Source organism: Amphiura filiformis, chromosome 2 (genome assembly GCF_039555335.1).
Source record: "Amphiura filiformis chromosome 2, Afil_fr2py, whole genome shotgun sequence".
NCBI classification, from domain to species: Eukaryota; Metazoa; Echinodermata; class Ophiuroidea; order Amphilepidida; family Amphiuridae; genus Amphiura; species Amphiura filiformis.
Genome location: NC_092629.1, coordinates 36,592,913 through 36,614,050, shown reverse-complemented (window position 1 = coordinate 36,614,050; position 21,138 = coordinate 36,592,913). Strand labels below are relative to the sequence as shown.

Below are 21,138 nucleotides of genomic sequence, written 5' to 3'. Positions count from 1 at the left end.
GCCTGTTCAGATATGATGAGCAGTCTAACATTGCTTTGTATGAAGAAATAACAGTTAAGATGGACTGATAATGACTGTGATCACAATGTCATCTTCCTAAGAAGATCTTCTTTGGAGAACTGAAGTGTATGGGTAGTGATCATGTGGTGACCAGAGGAAGTGTTTTAGGAACACTCAAGAGCTTCAATGTGGATGTAGAAAATAGTGAAATCCTGGTTCGTGAACAAAATCCCAAGCAAAGCATCATTACAGATGAGACTATCATAACAGAATCAAATGGAATCAAAGAAGCGGAGCAAAAAGGCAGCAGCACAAATCAGGCTCAACAGTAGATCATATCTGGGAACTTGTCTTGTCCTGCTTGTCACACACTGTCATGTACCACGCAAGTGTCTTAGCTAGCCGCCCATCTGCTCGTCATCTTAGATGGAGAGTTTGCTACATTATGATTTGTAGGTTTTGAGAAAGGCTGTTGACCTTTTTAGAAGACCATATTTTCAAAACAAGGCCATAGCAACACATTATTTGAACTTGTTCAACCCCCAAACGGGTAGAAGTCTAGTAAATGTTTTAAATGTTAAATTATGACAGGCAATTTTATTCAAATGATGGACATTCAATTTCTAACTAAGACCCTGGTTCCATGCATGGATTGGACTCACAGTCATATGCGCACTCACTGATCTCAAACTCCTTCTTGACTGTTGTCTTGGTCATCGTCATCAAGGTTATCAACATCATCATGGACGAACCAAGGAGCGATTTTATGCAATTTCTGCATGTTCAAATATGTTGCTCATTGAAGGTCAAATCACCATTTATGTGTTTTATCATGAATGCAAGAGTTGAAATGTAGTAACTTACCATTTATTTGAAATAACAGTTTTTGTATGTGTTTTTTTTTATAGATCTAACATCTAACTGAGGATTGTTAAACTTTCAAGTAATCAGCAAATGAGACACTGCCATTTCAAAATTACAAACAGAATGAGAACATTGACATGATCATCTGACCTATGAACCCAAGATGGCTTCATTGGCCTGGCTCAGGATTATTGTGTGCTTTTGTTTGATGCTTTTGGTTCAGAGGACTGGGAGTACACTGGCTACTAATGAAGGTATCATTTTTATTTTTTTATATTTTTTTTTTGCTTGAGTTTTAAGGCAAGTATCAAGATAAGTACCATATTTGACCTTTGGTCCTTATCAGTAAAACCTGATGCTTTGGGTACTAGCGACTTTAACAATTAAAAGTCCCAAATAATATTCTCAAAATATTAATGTCCATCTCAAGAACCACTGAACTAATACTGAGCTTGTTTGTACTCATTGTAATGCATTTTTCATGCTGATTCCAAATATGGTTACCAAAATTTCCCAATTCTGACATGTTTGAATTTTTAAAGAAAATTTAGAACTTGTCATCTACATTCGACACCCATGTGGAGAGGTCACAAATTAGACATGTGTATAGATATGCTTGGCACCCTAACACTAAACTTTTCATAATCATTTTACCCTAAACAAACCCCTGTCCTAAATATTTGCCCTAAACCTAAACATATGGTACAGAGGGTATTTTGTATAGTTAATTAGTTATGCCAAAATGGAAATGTGAAAGGATTTTTAAATCTAAAAAAGTCTGAAGTTAACTAAAAGTTAAAACTTTTAGTTAAAGCAATATTATAACATTTTCAAACAAAATAGATTAGCATTTCTTTGCCATAAAATGTTAGCTTTTACTGTCAGATATATCCCCTTTTATTTTTGAGCCGAACAACTACGGCAAAGCAAAGAAAATTGGAATTTACTACCAGCGCACATATAATGCCAATACGTACCACTCCTTCGGTCATGTTGTGGTACGACCCTTTGTTGTGTATATCACCGTTCCGCACGCCGTGACGTACTGTGTGTTATGAACATCGTGTATGCGTTCGACTAATAATTCCATCGTAATAATAAAGCGCTGAATCAGCCTTTAATTCAAAATCACGGATTTTGACAAAACTACAGCACTTAAGAGTCTTGATTTTTGCAGGGTATATTGGTTTAATAAAATACAATTTAATCGTGTAAAAAAAGGAATTTTAAAAATTCAGTGAGGGCGTCTTCCTCAGCAAATGTTATAATATGGCTTTAACTTCAGATTTGCTATTATATCTTCCTCAGTAAACATTATACCAGCCTCTGTGCAGACCTCGATAGGGAGCACTATAACACTAGATTGCACACAAGCACAGAATACATCAGTATTGTGGTACCAGAATGACAAGCAGCTACCGACTACCACTCAACAGTTGATTCTACCTGATGTTAGCATCGCCAATAAGGGCATTTATAAATGCTGTGTGAAGGAGTGCTCGGTTGGAAACTCTGCCACATCAACAGTTGATATCGGAGGTAAGCAAGGTACAGTTTGAAACATTGGGTAATTCCAATTTTTAAACTCTTCAATTCAAGGTCAATTGGAGGAGGTAGAGTTGTTGAGTGACCAGTCAGACTATATCAAGAAGCTACCATTTGTAGGTTAATAAATGCGTATCACTTGTTGGGAGTGAATTGTACAAAATAATGCATGTGTACTCCCCCCTTCGGGGCTTGTGCATTAGACGTATATCAACATCTCAGTACAAGTGCATTATTTTGTTCAATTTCTCAAGCAACAAGTGCCATACGCATTGATTAGCCTATTTCATACACAACTAAAAAATCCTGTGATTTTTGAAATTTTTATGACAAAATTGTCACTAAAAATGTTGGAAAATCTAAACAAATACAAATGCAGACAGTCGCAAGAAAAATGAATGCGTCCGAAAGCACTGAGCGTACTACACAGAGCGTGCACCCATGCAATTATACAATATATATGCATGGCTAGCAATTTACTAATGCTTGCTCTGATTGGTTCTCACAATCTAGGAGTGTATGAAGGCCATGTAGTTAAGGGGCAGGTGTCGTAAGCCTAAGGTCCTGGGTTCGATTCCTGGGCAGGATCACTGTTCTTGTTTCCTCACTGTTCAGTAAGACCTTAAACTTGCTAGTGCCCTGTGGAGCAACCCAAAAATCTGAAATACCCCAGACGGATTCAGACCAACAGTGGATCAAATTTTAATTTGTTCAAAATATACAGGTCGGGACGGATAAGGGAATACATCGACGGGTTGAGCGAGTTCTCGCCAAGTTGAAAAGGATTGGGGTTCTTTCTTCTGGTTCGAATCAGCAAAAAACTCAAGTAATTTCATTATAATGCATGTTCTGTCATCATTCTTCAGCCTTTTTATATTTTCAGTTTCTGTTAGTTTATTGTTCAGGAAAGAAAATGCAAGGGTTTATGTGAGTTGATCTATAACTTGACTTCATTGTTATTTGCATCCAGCCCTCGGGCCTCGCCCTTCCCCTGGATTATAGTATTTGTTTCAATGTATCCCTCCCTCTTTTGTTTTAATTATCTCTTCTTCTCCCCCTCCCAATCTCGCTCCCCTTCTTCTACCCCTATTTATCCCCCTCCCTCTCCCCCTTTCTCTCCTCTCGCTTTTCTAATCTGTCTGTCTCTCCCCCTCTCTCACTGTCACATCATGTACTGTGTTCGATCTGTCGAGTGTTACTGGTTTCTTTTTTGTCTTTGTGTTATTTTGTCATCTTTTGAATTTTTATGGTTGTATTTTCAGCCTCTCTGCAAAGTTCCCCTCTTCTCCCCCTTCTCACTGTTATGTTTTTGTTTGTTTTTTGTTATAATTTTGGGCCTTCTGAATTGATCTGTTTATTGGTGTGGTGTTTTCCCTTCCTATACAATGTGCAAACTCCATCACTATGATCAATAAATGAAAAATATTTAAAAAGACTGAATAGAGAAATGAGTTTGAAAAGGTATGGTAGACCGTGCACGATCTGAGGCTACTGTTGTACATTCATACAGCCCATAGTATGGCCCTCTATAACAATATGTGTAATGTACGGAATAAAGTGTGATATCAATACATTCATCAATAGCCTCAGATTGAGTATGTTATGAAATATGGCCTTTTGGTGAGTTATCATGCTGAGCATATGTAGTGATCAATGTATAATTAACTGTATAAACTGTATCATATATTGTTCAATTAACTGCTTTGTTGTTACGCTACAATTTTTACGATACATGTTTTTAATCAGAGAAGATGAGAATAGACTATTCTCATCTTCTCTGGTTTAATCAAGTGTATTGTATTAAGGCCCATTCAGTGATTTGCTCATCCGGACGGTCGTAGAATTTATCAATATACTGACAGTATATAAATTAGCTACATGTATTTGAATGGTACTTCAACTTCGCCAATACTGCTGTTTTGTTCGTTTGTTGCCAAATTTTTCATTTCAAAAATACGAAAATAAAAATTTGAATGTTAACATATTTCTTTTTGTACAAATCCAATAAAAATGAAGATGTTAAACTCACATTTTAGTGACGTTTCACCACTACACTAGTGGTTTCATCAGACTGGCAACTCATCACATCTGACTGCTTCCTTTTATAGGCAACAGGAACCGCTATAGAGGGCGTGATGAGTTGGTCAAAGATGTTGTTGAGTGAGTAGGCCCCCTCGTCCTTGTTTAGAGTGTCTTTTCCTTTTCGGCGAATCCAGATGGCTTCTTTCAACCATCTGGTGGTCTTGTCAGCTTCTCTATCGATGACTTTTGAGTCCTCCCAATTGATGGAATGGTTTGTCGAGGCAACGTGGTCGGTGATAGCTGACTTGTGAATGTCTGTAATTGATGACTTGCGGCTGGCTCGTGTGTAGGGCTTAGTTTCAAATTTCTCCACCTCTTTTGGTGTTCTTTGAGGCGAACACGAAAGGACGGCCGGTTTCTCCGATGTAAGTGCCAGCACAGTCCCATGCAGGGGATTTCATAGATCGCCTCTGCTTTTTGTTGCGGGAGGAGTTTGTCCTTCGGGTGAACAAGCATACTGCGGATGGTACGGTGGGGTTTCATAGCAGTAGAAAAGCCATGTTTTTGAAAACTCTTGAAACTTCGCTCAGATAGTCCCTCTATATAGGAACTACCACCATGCCTTTCGACTTTTCACTGTCATCGTTATTCTTTGAGTTAGACTTTGTTTTTGGAGTGGCTCTATTTTGTTTGACTTTTTTTTCAATCAAAAAAGTCAAACAAAATCTGGATTCGCCGAAAAGGAAAAGACACTCTAAACAAGGACGAGGGGGCCTACTCACTCAACAACATCTTTGACCAACTCATCACGCCCTCTATAGCAGTTCCTGTTGCCTATAAAAGGAAGCAGTCAGATGTGATGAGTTGCCAGTCTGATGAAACCACTAGTGTAGTGGTGAAACGTCACTAAAATGTGAGTTTAACATCTTCATTTTTATTGGATTTGTACAAAAAGAAATATGTTAACAGTGAAATCTAACAATCCAAATGAACTTGTTCAAAGATAAAAATTTGAATGACTTATTCTTCACTTGTAAGCAATCTATTAACAATTTTGATTTTTTTTTATTGTGCTGCGATCACTGAATGGGACTTTATGAGTTGGGTTGTCCGATATATTGGGCTATTCCAGAAATTAATTTGTATCATAAATATTTTGGAATTCCCAGACCATAATTGTATCAAAATAAATTGGGAATTCCGATTTTGATGAAAAAAAATGCTTAAAAATATTGGGAATTCCCAGTGACCCTAAAGAAGACATGCAAATTTTTGCCAACATTTTTGGGAATTCCCATACCAACATTTTATCAAAAAAATTTGGAATTCTCATTTTGATAAAAAAATGCTTAAAAAGATTGGGAATTCCCAGTGACCCTAAAGAAGACCATGCAAATTTTAGCCACAATTTTTGGGAATTCACATACTAAAATTTTATCAAATAAAATGAGGAATTCCTATTTTGATTTTAAAAAATGCTCTAAAATGTGGGAATTCCCAGTGACCCTAAAGAGTTAAGACAGGCAAGTTTTTGTCAAAATTTGGGAATTCCCAAGCCTAAAAAATTGGAAATTTTCATGTCTTCTTAAGGGATTTATCAATATGCTGCCCTTTTTTTTGGGGGGGATTCCCAGTGCCCTAAAGAAGCCAAATTTTTGGCCTAAAAAAGGGGAATTCCCATGTCTTCTTTCGGGTTTTGAGAATAATAACCATGGGAGGGGGAATTCCCAGAGCAAAAACTGGTGAAATTGGAATCCTGTGTCTTATTGAGGGGGAGTGCCTTTAATTTCTGTAATAGCCCATTAACTCCAGTTTTGTTGTTGGCCACCTGTTGCTCCAATGCTGTGTTCGTTAAATGTTGATTTGAATGTTCAGTTGAGGCACCAAACTCAAATCGGAATAATTACTGCCAATCAGCACTAGACTTAAACAAGTCTTCTGGTATTCTTAAGGTTGGTCTTAACCCTGGAATTATGGAAACTTTTGGGCCTCATAACTGCTAAATTGTTGGTCTAAAGTATATTAAAGTATAAATTTTTAGAATGGCTAAGACTTGATGAATTCATCTGTGAGGTAAAATTTGGGCAAAAAAATGCTAATTTTTGGAGAAAATCCCAAAACACATTTTTACCCCAAATTTTTTCGGACCACCTAACAAATATCTAGGCCCGTTTTTTATTTTTTTAAATTTTTTTAGTTTGACCAACTTTGTGAAATGTGCACCAAAAATGGTCAAAAAATGCTAAATTTTCCAAAAAAATAATGGAAAAGCCTGATTTTTTACTCAAATTTCAAATATTTTGGTCAAACTTCAAGACCATCATTTGAAAATTTTGACCTTTCATATTGAAGATATACATTTTTTCCCCAAAAGACCTAAAATTTTTAGGTGTATGTTTTCCTGTGGTTTTTAAATGTCATTAAAATATATTATTAAGGGGCTAAAGAACAAAAAAGTATGTTCCACAATATTTCTAGCTGTTTTACAAGCTTTAAGATCCATAACTCTGTATGTGAGGAATTTTGTATTGAACAATAGAAATGTTGTTTGCATTGATTTGTGTGTATTGAACAGTCGATCGTGGTCAGAGAAAATCGATAGATGACCAGTGAATTTACTATACAGATTCACTGAACTATATTGGAGACATTCATATAGGCCCCTATATGATAAATGTTAACAGTATCATACAGCAGCATGTCTGACCATGTATAATGAACACAGGCCACAATCATGGTGAATGGATCAAATTGTCACATTGTTGACCCCAGCTTTTTACAGGGCCTATAATGAACAGGACACTAAGTTGACTTGAGCAGATCTTTGAGCTTGCTGAAACTTGACTATGGCAACTACATGGGAGAATGGAGCTATGTGCACCATGGGACCAATAATGGAACCACCTAATATTTGTGATCTTATATATTGACATGATTTATAGGAGGGGGTTTTCATCACTGCCATGTCTATGGTTCATCATAGGCCCCATCATGATGTGGTATATACTAAAGAGTGTATGCAATATACCAACCGGAACAGTATAGCAATTGAAAATGCAGACATGTTGGAAGGCAGTTCTAAGATAGCTTATGATGACAGAGGGACAGGTCTCTAGATCGATTCCACAACCATTTCATATACCTATCACCTGTTTTATTTTAGTATCATGCAAATTGGCCTGTGGTACCTTAAGTAGGACAGAACTGAATTTAAATGAGGATGACTCTGTCATGAGTGATGTTGTATTGAATACCCTCTATAGGGTAAATGTAAAAAAAAAGAAAAAAAGCTTTTCTGAAACTTTAGTCACTGGCCTTGGACCAAGGCTAAGCCACCCATCAAACAACCAATTAAAGCCTTCACTTTATAGTCATTAACTATGCAAGCAGGTTTAGCCAATTTCAGTCTGTATATTAAAGTATAAATTACTCTGCATAGAACATTAAACCATCAGTTATAACAACAGGCAGATATGGCATGGAGTGTTTATGTCATTATTTTGCTGCTACAGTTAGTTGCGATATCTGAGGCTCAAGGAATGCAGCGTAAGTATCGATTATAGTAACTTTCTTAAAGCCTTAATGTACGATTTCCTTCCAATTTTAAATGTGTTCTTCGATACTCAAAATGCTGAAATAATACTAGTTATAATTGTCGGGAAGGATTTCTGTCCATTTTGAGCTGTAATAACAAAGTAATTAAAGTGAAAGAAACTCTACTGCTTATTTTGGCCATTTAACTTGCAGTTCTATGGGAGGACATTAAGTCATAATTATGACTTTATGTCGAACGATTGCTCTGTTGACCTACAAACACAACAAATTTGGCTGATTCCATTTAGGTGCAAGTTGGGACATGTGTAAACATTAAAAATATGCCAAAAAATGAGGTTTGAAAAAAAAATTAACCAATTTCATATAATAAGATCGTACATTATGGCTTTAAAGGCGCATTCCGTGAAGGATAAGTCATTAAAATTGTCATTGAAATTTACAACTTGTCAAAAAACAAGTAAAACAGCAGTATCGAAAAAGTTAAAGTCCCATTCAAATACACATATCCATGCACGTATTTTGGGGGAGCGAGCCCCCAGGGGTAAAAGCAGGGGGCGGCCAAAACGAAGGGGCGGCGGAAGGAGAAGGGGCGGCAAAACGAAGGGCGGCGGAAGAAGAAGGGGCGGCAAAAAGAATTAGTAAAGAAAAAGGGCGGAAAAATTTATAAAAGTATAAAAATTTTGCAAAATGGGTTGCTTATAGGGCACTAGCGCCTAAAATCCTTTTTTTTTTTTTTTTTTTTGCTCTTCACTTTTTCAAAAATTGGGTCAACCTTTTCGGGCTGTTGAGGAAGGGGCGGCAAAATGGAATTTTCTTCAGCCCCCTGGGGTAGGAGCGGCCACGGTATTTCCCTGATAGCTAATGCCTCGATCTGCTTTGATATTATAGTTTCATGTAAATGAAACTGTTATATCTTATATATTTTTTCTTTAATACATGGCTTTAGCTTTGTTAGCATATCTATGACAATAACACTGTAAACTTAAGTTAGTCAAAAAAAATTGTCTTATTTGACTAACTAAAAATTAGTCATATAAGATATAATTTCTTTATTCAAGAAAAATAATGCTGAAATTATGTATTTATAATGCTAAAATGAACAGTAATATCATTTCACATTAATTTGCATCATTTCAACATATTTTCATGACTTTGATATTCAATTTGTAAAGAATAAGAAATTGCATGATCAATGACGAATTTATGACATGGCGATTTATCACGATTTAATTAGTCATTTACGTGCATTACTAATTGAATGACTAATTAATGACTAATTATTTATCAAAAATCAGATTTTCGATTAGTTTTTGTCATCTTTTGAATTATGAAGCTATCTTAATTCTATGAGTGGTTGTTGTATTTTCAGCCTCTTCTCTTGTCTCTCCTCTTATGCTTTTTGGTTTGTTTGTCTATTTTTTGGTTGTTTTCCATCTTTTTAATATTTGGACTTTCTTAATTTATCTTTTTATTGGTTTTGGTATTTTACTCCCCTATGATACAATTTGCAAACATCAGTATGAATAATAACTGAAAAAAATTCAAATAAACATATGAAATGAGTGAAAAAATATACAGTGATGCTGAAATTGGGAACCTCTGCCAATTCCTCCCTCCTCTGCTCTCATTCTTCGAAAATGAAAACTGAAAAGATAAAAATGACCGTAAGTTTTCAGTTAACATTGATATGATCGCATCTGGAAAGGCTAGAACAGATTATGATGAGGCTAAGTTAGGATTGCTAGGTCTGGTGTGAGAATACAATAATTAGGTTTAAATCAAGTGGATCATTCCAAATTGTTAGAGACGTGTCAGGTTGGTTCGGGTTGGTAATATTTGGGGTGCCAGGATCGGGATGGAAAAATCTTGCCCCACAGGGCACGAATACGTTTTACATTATACTTAACCCCCTGAGTACTACCTGCGGATCTAACATTGCCTCTGATTGGTCAATTACATGATATCTTCACTTTAATCACCAATCAGAATGGAGCTTTGTAAATAATTCACCCCAATTTTTTGCATGGTGAACTTATTCTAACAATGTTGCTGATTGGGCCAATTGATAATGAAGACTTCTTTTTGGCCAATTGGCAGGTAGTTCTCATAGGGTTAATACAGGTTTTTGGCAAGGGAATTCTGTACTCTTGTTATCTTTTAATCAGTTTAATTTTTCACTCTTTTTTTAAAACTACTACTACAGAGGGACCACGTCAACCATTAGACCTGAAATGCGAATGCCGTGATTACATAAATATCAACTGTTCGTGGACGATGTCAGATGAAGGTGACGTCAATTCCAATATCTCAATTAGGATTCAAGATTATGACACGTATGTATTACAGTCCTAATATGGTAATTAGGATGCATCTTGGTCCAAATTTTAAGTTTTAAGTGAATATCTTGAAAAAACTTATATCTAAAGTGACAGAATTAGAGAATGAAGGTATTGTTTTTAGCCGCTGGAGTGCATCTATCATCTCATATAACACGGGAGACATCATTATTTTAAGTAAAACAAGGCAAAGGCAAGTTTTTTTACTTACCAGACGACAGATGCACAACAGGAGCTAAATACAATACCTTTATTTTCATTCACACTTCAATTTAAAAAAAATATATATAAGTATTACAAATTTTAATCAAATTAAATCCTATATTTTACAAGGAATTACCAAGGGCTTAAAATCGATCAGCCCTGTTGTTGCTATGCGCCTCTGATTGGTTCAAATAGCAAGTACGCATATTGCATCGATGCACACATGCTGGATCGTACATGTTATATCGTGTCATATCACACGGGTAAGAACCAATAAGATTACTGGAACGTTCTCAAGTGTTTAAGAATTTAAAAAACATTTACAGGCCTAACCGACCTAGCCGCAGTCTGTGGCCCTCATGGACTGAGCATTAGCGAGCACTTTGGATAGTTTATACTAAAGCAACATAGCCCGAAAGTAGTGTTAAATCAACCCAGATTTTAGTATATTGCATGATTTTGACCGAAAAAACAAAGGTAAAAATATTTTCTACAGATTTTGGTGATTTAGGGTCATTTAAAAAAATATAAGAGCATATGGATTTCACTAACACTGTGGCCATATAGTGGGTATTACAAATAATTGTGAATAAAATCATCTGCCTTTAATTTTAAGTAAATCACTTAATTTTCCTTTCATTTTTCACCCGTATTTCCTTACAGACAAGTTTGGGAAGATTTGGCTTGTAGTGCCAACAACTCCTCTCCTCAGGACAAACACCAATACTGCTTCTTCAATTTACATGATTCCCAATTTTACGAGTCAGGTTATGCATATAAAATCCATTCTGCGAATAAATATGGGGAGGCTTTTTCTAACAGAGTATCTTATTATCTTTCTCATGAAGGTAAGCTGGCATATTGCCATGTATTGCATTATGAGGGCGAGGGTTCATAAGGGCAATGTTAAGACAATGAGTCACAAACAATGGAGAGAAAAATAACAGCCAAAATAGAGAACGCAAAAAACAGACGAAACTTGTGATCCGTGGATCTCTTGTCTATCAAAGCAATCAATTATTGAGTTAAAAACTGTTTTGTTCTTTATCTTCAGCAATACCATACCCACCAGATGATGTTATAATTCAAGCTCTGAGTTCCAATTCTGTAAATGTCAAATGGTGTCAGCCTCCACTGTGGCCACCAGCACAGGCGCTACAAATTGAATTCAAAATAGAATACAGACCTGAAGAAGGCAACATTACGTGGAGTGATGGAGAGGTAAGTGTCGCCTGGGGTAGGGATACGTGTCTGTAGGGGTTGTGGGTAAGTGCAATTCCCATAGGGTAGGTGTCATAATATAATCTGAGACAGAACTAAAAAGTTTGCGTCAATATACCAATCAATTATACAGGCTACCAGAACTGGTCCAGAAAAACTGGTTTGATGATATGGCCCATTGCAAAACACCTTGTATGGACCAGCCAAATTGTCACTTTGACTGGGCAGTATGTTGTCTTTGTTGCCCAGTACTGGGCCACATCAGGGAAGTTCCCTGTGATACGGTAAGTGCATGGATCAGATCTGCAGGTTAGGTTCCCTAACACATTTCTGAAGGGAAAAAAATATGTACAGAATGTGTATACACATTCTGTACATATTTATGCCTATGAGTCTAGCAACAATCCAGTGGCATAGCCAGGGGGAAGTTGCCTGCCTGTGAGAAGACTTGCCCCCTGTATGATGCTGGCCACCCTGATATTTAAGACTTTATGCCTTTTTCTATCATTTTTGCCCATTTTTGTCAAGTTTCGCCCCTCCCCCGTGAAAGTTGCTTTGCCCCCCCCCCCCCCTCTGAAAAAGTCGTAGCTTTATTACTGCAACAAATTTGACACAATTATATTTAACTTTGATTTCCCACAGCGTGAGAGATTTGATGCTGGTGATAGGCAGCCTAATGGGAAATACTGTAAGAGTAAGAAAATTGATTCCCTTGATCCCTACACATCTTACTGCACTCAGATCAAGGCAAAGAAGTACAGTTCTTCCACAGTATTCAGTGAACCGTCCAAAGCTGTGTGTGCAACTACAATGGAGGATGGTATGTATACATATAGACCTAGTGCCCCATGTCATTATGTCTAAAATTCGGGAACCGCTGAACCTTAATTGATCAGTCGTCTTAGGGCATTTAAATAAAGGCATTTAATTTAATGCCCATGTGACCAGATGAAAGCTAACATTACAGCTTGTAGACAGGAAGTCTTGAAAGACGACGTTTGGCACATCGCATGGTCTGTATTTCAATTGGAAATCCGTTTTTTGCAACTTTGTAGTATTATTGTAAGAGTTTCCGCCGATAACTTTTTTCCGTCAGTAAAAACTTTCAAACTTTAGTTCTTGAAAACATACTAAAAATGCAGAATCTCCCAATGTGTAATGATTTACCTTATACGATTTTTAGTCATTTCGATGATATTTGTCTGAAAATTTCCTATCTGTTAGCATTGTAGCACATCTACTGATCACTTGGTGGTCTTGGTATGGCGGCACCCATGGGTCACATGGGCATTAATTTAGGTGCCTTTATTTAAATACTTTATAGATTATGAAACTCCAGATATGAAAGTTCCGTGCCTGAACCTTCTGATCGTGCTTGAATACGGGTGTTCGAACCTGGTGACCTCACTAATCTGAGCACACACAGAGTGCTGAACTTGTGGGCGCGCTTACGCGCACGCTCCCTTTTGTGTACTTTCACACTATTTGTGCTATTTTTGAGTTCGCTAATGCACCCCACACTTATTGTTGACCAAACATGTTGCCCACTATGTGTGGTGTTTGCTATATCGCTCATTCTACAAAATCCGGTGCCAATCCACTATAAAAATTGAAAAAATAAAAGTTGTTCAAAAAGACCTGCTTTTTGTGTTTTTTAAGAGTAAATGTGTACATCCATATCAAAACGATGCACTTGTCGGCTGCTACATGTGTCTCATTTCACATAGTAGCTGGTAATCAAGTACTGGACTCATCTCAAGTGGCGGTCACTTCAAATCATCTCCAAGTGACATGGTTAAGGAATGTTCTCTGTATTCCTAAACCATGTGACTTGAAAGATGATTTGAAGGATCTGCACTTGAAATGAGTCTGGTATTTATTCCTAGCTATTATGTGAAATGAGACACATGTAGCAGCCGACAAGTGCATCGTTTTGATATGGATGTACACAAATGTATCACTACTTTCAGATGTAAAAAATTGCCAACACCAGTTGCATATTTTTCTTTCAGGAAGTCATGATGTTTTTTAACACTAAAACTCAATGTAATGTGAGCTACGTTACCGAGTACAAAACGGGCTGGTTTTACTCAATCCAAGGTCATAAAAAGCAAACTAAAGATCACTTGAGTGAAATGTAAAACAGATTTCATCATTTCATAGAAGTTTTGAAGATGCATAAATGAGTGTGTAACGTAGCTCACAGTAACGTAGTTCACTGGTTTTTAATGTTTTTAATGTGATTTGCGAACGTTAGAACGTTATGTCGGTTAATTCTAATATAAATGGGGTTCGACCACATTTTAGCTTTCACATATTATTAGGAAGTACATGTAATACAAGTGCATACTATAGAATCCTGGTAACGTAGCTCAACAATCTTAACATGGTCGGTCGTAATTTCAATGTTTACAACATTTCTATGCCAAATATGCTACAGCATCATGATTTTTACTGTGATTTTTAAAAACATATGAGTGTTTCCTTTCAAAAACCGCAAATTACATTGATACCTCTGTTTTACTTCTTTCCAATAACGTGTGTTAAAAAGGGGTAACGTAGCTCACAGCGTTTTGGTGGAAAGTGCAATTTATTTTAGAATTACACAAAGACGTTTAATCACTAAAAAATAATGTTGATAAACAATATGATGGTGCGTTATCTAATTAAAAAACAACAAATATGTAAAGAAATCGCATTTATTCAAAGAAAATATTCAGGGTTAGATTTGACACTTGGGCAGTGGAAACGCATTTTTAGCGATTTTTGAGCCTTTGCAAGGGTTAATCAGGCTGAAGAAAGCATTTAAAGTATGGAAAACTATATGTCCGTGTAGATCTCATTGAGTTCTACCAGAAAAACAACATATTTGATGCCCTAAATGCTCGACAAAGTGTTTGTGGACCAAAGAATGGAAAAAAGGCTATTGGCACCGGATTTTGTAGAATGAGCAATATGTCCCCATTATACCCAGGTCATAGCTGCACTGGATTGGTCTGGTGCGGACATTTTATAAATGAATTTAGAAGAGCAGCAACGACACCACTTGCATTACATTCCAGATTTTAAATCTACATCATATTCAAAATTTGAGGAAAAATGAACGAGTCCGTTTTATTTTAGGTACATTTGTCTATAACTGGTCTTTACATGTAGCCCTATGGAGAGAGTGCCCGTTGAGGGCGCTATAACCCCCATTTTAGGAACAAAAATGTGATTTTAAAAAAAACGGACTCGTGCGAATTTTCTAAAATTTTCAGATTATGTAGTATGAACATGTAGAAATATAATCAAGTAGTTACCCTACCTACTCTTCTCCGAAAAAATAAAAAGTCCTATACCTCAATGATAATGAAACCTAGGTGTATATCCCCTATGTACCCATATATACCTATCATATGCCAATTTTTTACAAAAACCAACCACAAGTAAAAAGAAGAAGAAACAAGCTAATGAAAGACAGAAACTACATGTATGTACCATTAGTATGTTATACATATTTTTCATTGTTTACACATTATTTTCATTACTGCTATTCCTAACAGTTCCAGGCGGTCCAGGTGATGTTAAATATAGAATTCTACCATCAGCAGACGATGACAAAGACACCAGATTGGTTAGCATTACATGGAAGGTTAGTTCCTAAAATCACCAATATCTGTGCTAAAATCCTCCCACTGGCTTAATTGTTCTACTATTGGGACAAATGACGAGTTTTTCAAAGCCAAATTTATTTGTATGTTTGCTTCCAGAGATAGTCTGCATGCCGCTGAAAGAATTGACCTTTTTGCTAAAAACATGAATGAAGTGGTATACAGTAGAGAAATATCCCACTTCATAACTATTTGGGCTATTTATTAAGCTAATTAAAGGCATAAAGTCATGTTTTGGCTATGACCTTTAAAAACTATATTTAAAAAAAATCCTGACCGACCGACCCAATTCTGAAAAAAAGTTGTGGAGGACAAGCAAACAATCTTTTTTTTTTTTTTTTTTTCAAGAAAAAAAAATAGTTTGCTTGCCCTCAATTGAATTTTAACAATTGGGTCGGTCGGTCGGGATTTTTTAAAAATTTCTAGCAAACTCTACTGTTTGTATTAATTAAGGCTTAAAATATGAAAAGTCAGACAATTTTGGTGTCAAAATGAATCATTACACAACAACTAAAATGTTGAACACAAGCTCTAATATACATTTTTTTAACATCTTCAGAATGCAAAAATTTGAAAAGAAAAAAAAAACTTTTTCAGGAATTTCCAAATATAGGGTCGGTATTCTTTTGTACAGTAAATATTAAAAAACCTTTTTTCTGATTTCCAAAACTTCAAATATAAATCATCAGATTTATAAAGTTTACTTCGAGTACTGTTAAATATCAATTTTTAATGATGCCATAAAATGTGTATTACATTGTGAATTTCAAAAAATCAAAATTTTCTGATATCAGAAGAACATTCTTCGTATTCAGAATGCAATTCGATATGTCTGATGTGCTCTAATGTCCCACAATAAATACTGTCCAAACGTTCATACCCCTTCCCTTAATGTTTAAAAAAATATGTGATAAATGCTCTTATCTTACAGGCAGTGAAGGAAGAAAACCGCAATGGAATCATTCTGGGTTACTATATCGTGCTGCAAGGCGTGCATGGCGATGACCCCAATAATATAACACGTCTGGAATATAATGTGACAGAGGGAGTGGATGTCACTAACTTGAAGGTTCATGGTAAGGATATAGGGAGCGTAACTTTCAAGTTGAAACCTTAATTAAGAAGATCTATATAATTAATATGATCAATTGACCACCAGAAATTCTTTTGGCCAAAAAACATCATGGAATATGTTTACAATTTTTATTTGGGCTAGATCTGATGATCCCAGAGGTATATTTATAGGGAGAGGCGACATGGGCTTGAGAATTAAAATGACCTGGAATTATGACTAAAGATATATTTGTGAAAATATGTCACATTAAAATGAACCAATTTGACAATATGAAAAGGGGAAATGTGAATGGATAGTGGGATAGCCAAGGGGGGAGAGGACAGCTTTCAGATCCCTCTCAATATGTCTGTTGTGCGCCTGTCTTCTATGAGCTGCTGTGATATATGTGCGTTTTTGCTTCTAAAAACCACTGGAGTGATTTAACTCAAAACTTGGAACCAAAATGTTTATGTAATGATCCTCCGTGTATGGCTGAAAACATGTACATATGAAAATAATCAGTCCACCCATGTTTGAAATTTCTAATTGGCGACAAGCAATCATAAATTTGTGGCTAAACGTTAACCTGAGTTCTACCTGCTGATTGGTTTAAGAAGACTGTAATGAGATGATATGTCACATATAAATCAACCAATCAGAAATGCTGTTGGAAAACCAATAGGCCTAGTTCTCAGTGGGTCAACAACGCTGTAGTGTGAATGATGCAGCAGATTTAGCCATGACTGTCATTAACCATGATTTATGTATTTGTCTCTCACACAGGCTTGGATAACTACAGAACCTACACTATTACAGTACAGGCATTCAACAGTGCTGGTATGTCTTGGGAGAAGGCTAGTCCTGATGGTCCAATTCCTGTAGCCCCTGATCCACCAGGTAGGGTACTAGTATATAGTCAACATAAATCGACTGCTCAGTGCCAAAAGTGGGTAAGTGCAATTATAGCTGGCATGTGTAGATGAGCATAATAATTATACTGTGTGTAAATTGCCAAATGTTCACAAGGCAGCTTTTGCACTTTCCCGCTTCTGGCACTGAGTAGTCGAAATATCATAAAGTGTGGCCCCAAATATTATGGTGCAGCATCATTAAAGCCATAATATACAATTGCAGGCAAATTTTAATTTTGGTATTTTTTGCCAAAAATATGGAATCAGGTTTTCTGGTCATATTGAGCCAAAATTAATGAGGCAAAATGAAAGAAAACCCACTTACTATCTTGGTTGCTTAACTCACTACTGTGACCGGTGTTGGGAGATTTATGACAGTTTTATTAATTCAAAATTGCTTTGTAGTCCTGCAAGCGCAATGGATTATTTGACTGCTTCCACTTCAATGTAAGTTAGGACATGGGTAAACATTACAAATATGCCAAAATATCAGGTTTGAAAAAGATTAACCGTATTCATTTTAACAGATTGTCATTATGGCATAACTGAATAGCAAGCTTCCTTTCTATACATTCACATTATTGGTATTGTCATGGTACTTGTGTTGAATAAAAAAGCACAAAAATAATGTCCAGTTTAATTTACTTTTTACCTGCAAAAAAAACTTCCCCCCCCTTTGACCACCTGCTAAAAATCTTTGCCTCCCCCTATAATTCACCACCCCAGGGTACATGTAATTACTGCACCACCCTAGGGTTTACAAAGAAAATGGTGTTGGTTATTTGGTCATTAACAGTTAAAAGGGGAGTATCAAAAGATGTGGTCGGGGCTAAGCCAGTAAACAGGATTTATTTGGGAGGGGGGGGCTGATTTTGAAAAAGTGGACCTTTTTCAAATTTTGGACCTTTATGGACTAGGGGTGCGGATTTTTGAAAAAAAAAGTGGGCTTTTTTCCCCCAAATTTTGACATTTTTTGACCAAAAGGGCATAAAAACCCCAAACTTTTTTGCTTGCTACGCTCACATATGGGAGACTTTTTGGACATTTTGGGATTTTGGGATTAGCCCCCAGCCCCGCTGGTTAGGGGCCTGGTTGGGGCATTTTCTTCATGTTGACATATAAGACAAAAAAGGTATTTGATCAAAATTGCACAGTAGAGGTTTATGTATCTGGGGCTCACTTGTCACATTTGTGGCCAGATCTGATCCAATCAGGCTAAATTCAGCAATAATGAAACTGAGATATAGGCAAAAAGTGAGGAGAAAAAACAATAAGGAAAACTTAAGAAAATGGACTCATATAAGGTTCATAACTTTACAACCAAGTATTTGAGAGACCTGGGGATTCAACATCAGTAAGTGCAGGTACTGAGCAAGTTAGTAATGGTAGCAACTCAATTTTCAATATTTCCAACTTTGGCCTGAGGGATCAGATTGGGTCACATATCGTCAGCCTACTATGCTAATTGCCCAAGTCATTTTTGTAATTCGGAGAACAAAGTAAAAAATATGGTTCAAACATGCATTTAAACATATTTATTCACCAGTCTTTGCAGAAGAACACAGTCATGATAATGAGTCAAATTAAAGGGAATAATCAGAAATAATTAGGGTGATTACGTAACTGATGCATGCTTGAAACATGTTTTGTACTTTGTTTTCAAAATGACAAAAAATGACTTAGGCAATAAGCGTAGTAGGCCAACGATATGAGGTTTTGCCTTTGACCTTTAGAATTACATAACATCACCCTCATAACCAAATTGCCAAATCATTTTTTAAGGTTTTGAATCTTTATGACAATTGCCACTTCGTTGCTGACTTTTTAACACTTTTCTGATTTTCTGCCTAAATCTGTGAGTGTGACTTAGGCAATTCATTTCAATGACTTAGACAGTTATTCCAGGTCTTGTACCACTAGTACATTATCAGTGGTGCTGTCTTTATCATTAATTTGAATAAAGTATATCTTATGCACATAGGCGTATACTAATTTTAATACCACCAACACCACACCATCATTATGTCACCCTCATTATCAAATTGGCCAAGTCATTTGTCAGTATTTTGCCAAATGTCTTAGGCAATTAGGTTATGGGGGGGTGACAATATGAGTTTTTTCCTGCCCAGCGACAATATCTGATTTATCAAATTTGGCAGTTATGAAAATTTTACATTCTTGTTTCTGGTTTTCTAGCTCAAACAGGTAAATCTTCTGGGCTCTCAGTATCATTGATAGCGGCAATTATAGTTATAGGGAGTGGCTCCGTATTCATCATGTCATATTGCATATGGCATCATGTCAAGAAGATTCTGAGGCCTACTTATGACATCCAGATACCAGAGGGGCCAGGGTAAGTCATGACCTTAATCTTCCATATAAAAAGGGCTGTGAATTTCAAATGGAATCATCATTAAGGTGGTACTACTTCCCTTGATAATAAATTTGTGACTATTTTGCATTTTTCTCAAAAAATAATAACACACTGGTAACAAAAGTATAATTTATAGGGAAAGGAATCCAGTTACTACACTGGATTTCAGTGACTCGAGACAAGAAGCGGTATGTTATTTATGATAAGAAAAGAGGTACTGCTAGAATGTACCTCATTTCTTAACATATATAATGAAGCACTTGTCTTGAATCACTGAAATGTCAGTGAAGTGATTGGATTCCTTGCCCCTATAATATACATAACTTTTGTTACCAGTGTGTAGTTATTTCTTGAGAAAAATGAAAATTAGTCACAAAATCTGTCAAGGGGTGTAGTACCACCTTAAAATAACCCATTTGAAATGAACACTCCCTGTGTGGAAGATTGAGGTCATATCTTCCATAAGGGGTGTATGGATTTCAACTGGAATAACTTATTTATTTATTGTTTCCACAGCAGAAAGTCAGGTATTCCCATAACGTCAATCAATAAAAAAAATATTCAATAATTAAGGCAAAGTGAAAAATTAGCACATTTTCCATTGACGGCATGGAATTTTGAGCAAAATAATAAGTTTTAAAGTTAAAAAGACACCCTGTTCTCATCATCAGAAATTTTTGAAGTGAGGTTTTTATTGATAAAGATGCTTTTAACATGCTAATTTCGGGCATGTTCAACACTTCATGTGCACAAAAGAAATCCCAGTAAAACCAGAACAAAATATGCTCATCCCCCAACCCCCAACTCCTAAATTTTAATGCTTCCGCCGGCCAAATATAATCTTTAAAGTACGAAAGGTTCTTTAACAGATCCAAGTAATCTAGCTGTTTCTCAGTCACTGAGCTTAGGCCCCAAAATAAATGGTTTCTTGTGTTACAGTCGGGAATGCTGACACGGTCGGTCAGACGAGGACAAGGAAACAACTTTTTGGGGGCCTTAGGCCTATATGTACTTCTACCTGAAAAAGAGCCTTTTCTATGAACCATCTTGATGAATTTGTTTCAAGAAAAAGAAAAAAAAACAATGGGCTATTCCATTTAAAATCCACACTCCTGTGGAAGATTTTGGAAATATCTTCCACAGGGGAGTAGGAATTTCAAATGGAATTACATGTATAGAAACATTAGCACATTGATCAACTCTTTTTGAAATTTGCCCTCCCTCTGCGGAAGATTCAGGATGAATCTTTCTCAGCAGGTGTATGAAATTCAATTAGAGCTGCCTAATGTGTTCAGTCCATTTGAAATTCATACTCCCCCTGTGGAAGGTAGATCCTAAATCTTCCACAAGGGGAGTGTGGATTTTAAATGGAATATCGATGTTTTTGGAACATTTTGTG

At 36.3% G+C, this 21,138-nt stretch overlaps 1 protein-coding gene across 1 annotated transcript; it reads left to right on the top strand.

The window, feature by feature from the left end:
* Positions 1-909: 909 nt before the first annotated feature.
* On the top strand, positions 910-19,722 carry LOC140140345 (cell adhesion molecule DSCAM-like). The gene is made up of 10 exons (XM_072162110.1): positions 910-1,118; positions 2,173-2,403; positions 10,190-10,319; positions 11,190-11,374; positions 11,581-11,747; positions 12,390-12,567; positions 15,293-15,381; positions 16,332-16,476; positions 17,238-17,351; positions 19,562-19,722. Exons 1-10 carry the CDS (start codon positions 1,028-1,030, stop codon positions 19,720-19,722), a joined length of 1,491 nt encoding a protein of 496 aa, XP_072018211.1. The 5' UTR covers positions 910-1,027.
* The last annotated feature ends 1,416 nt before the right edge of the window (positions 19,723-21,138 follow it).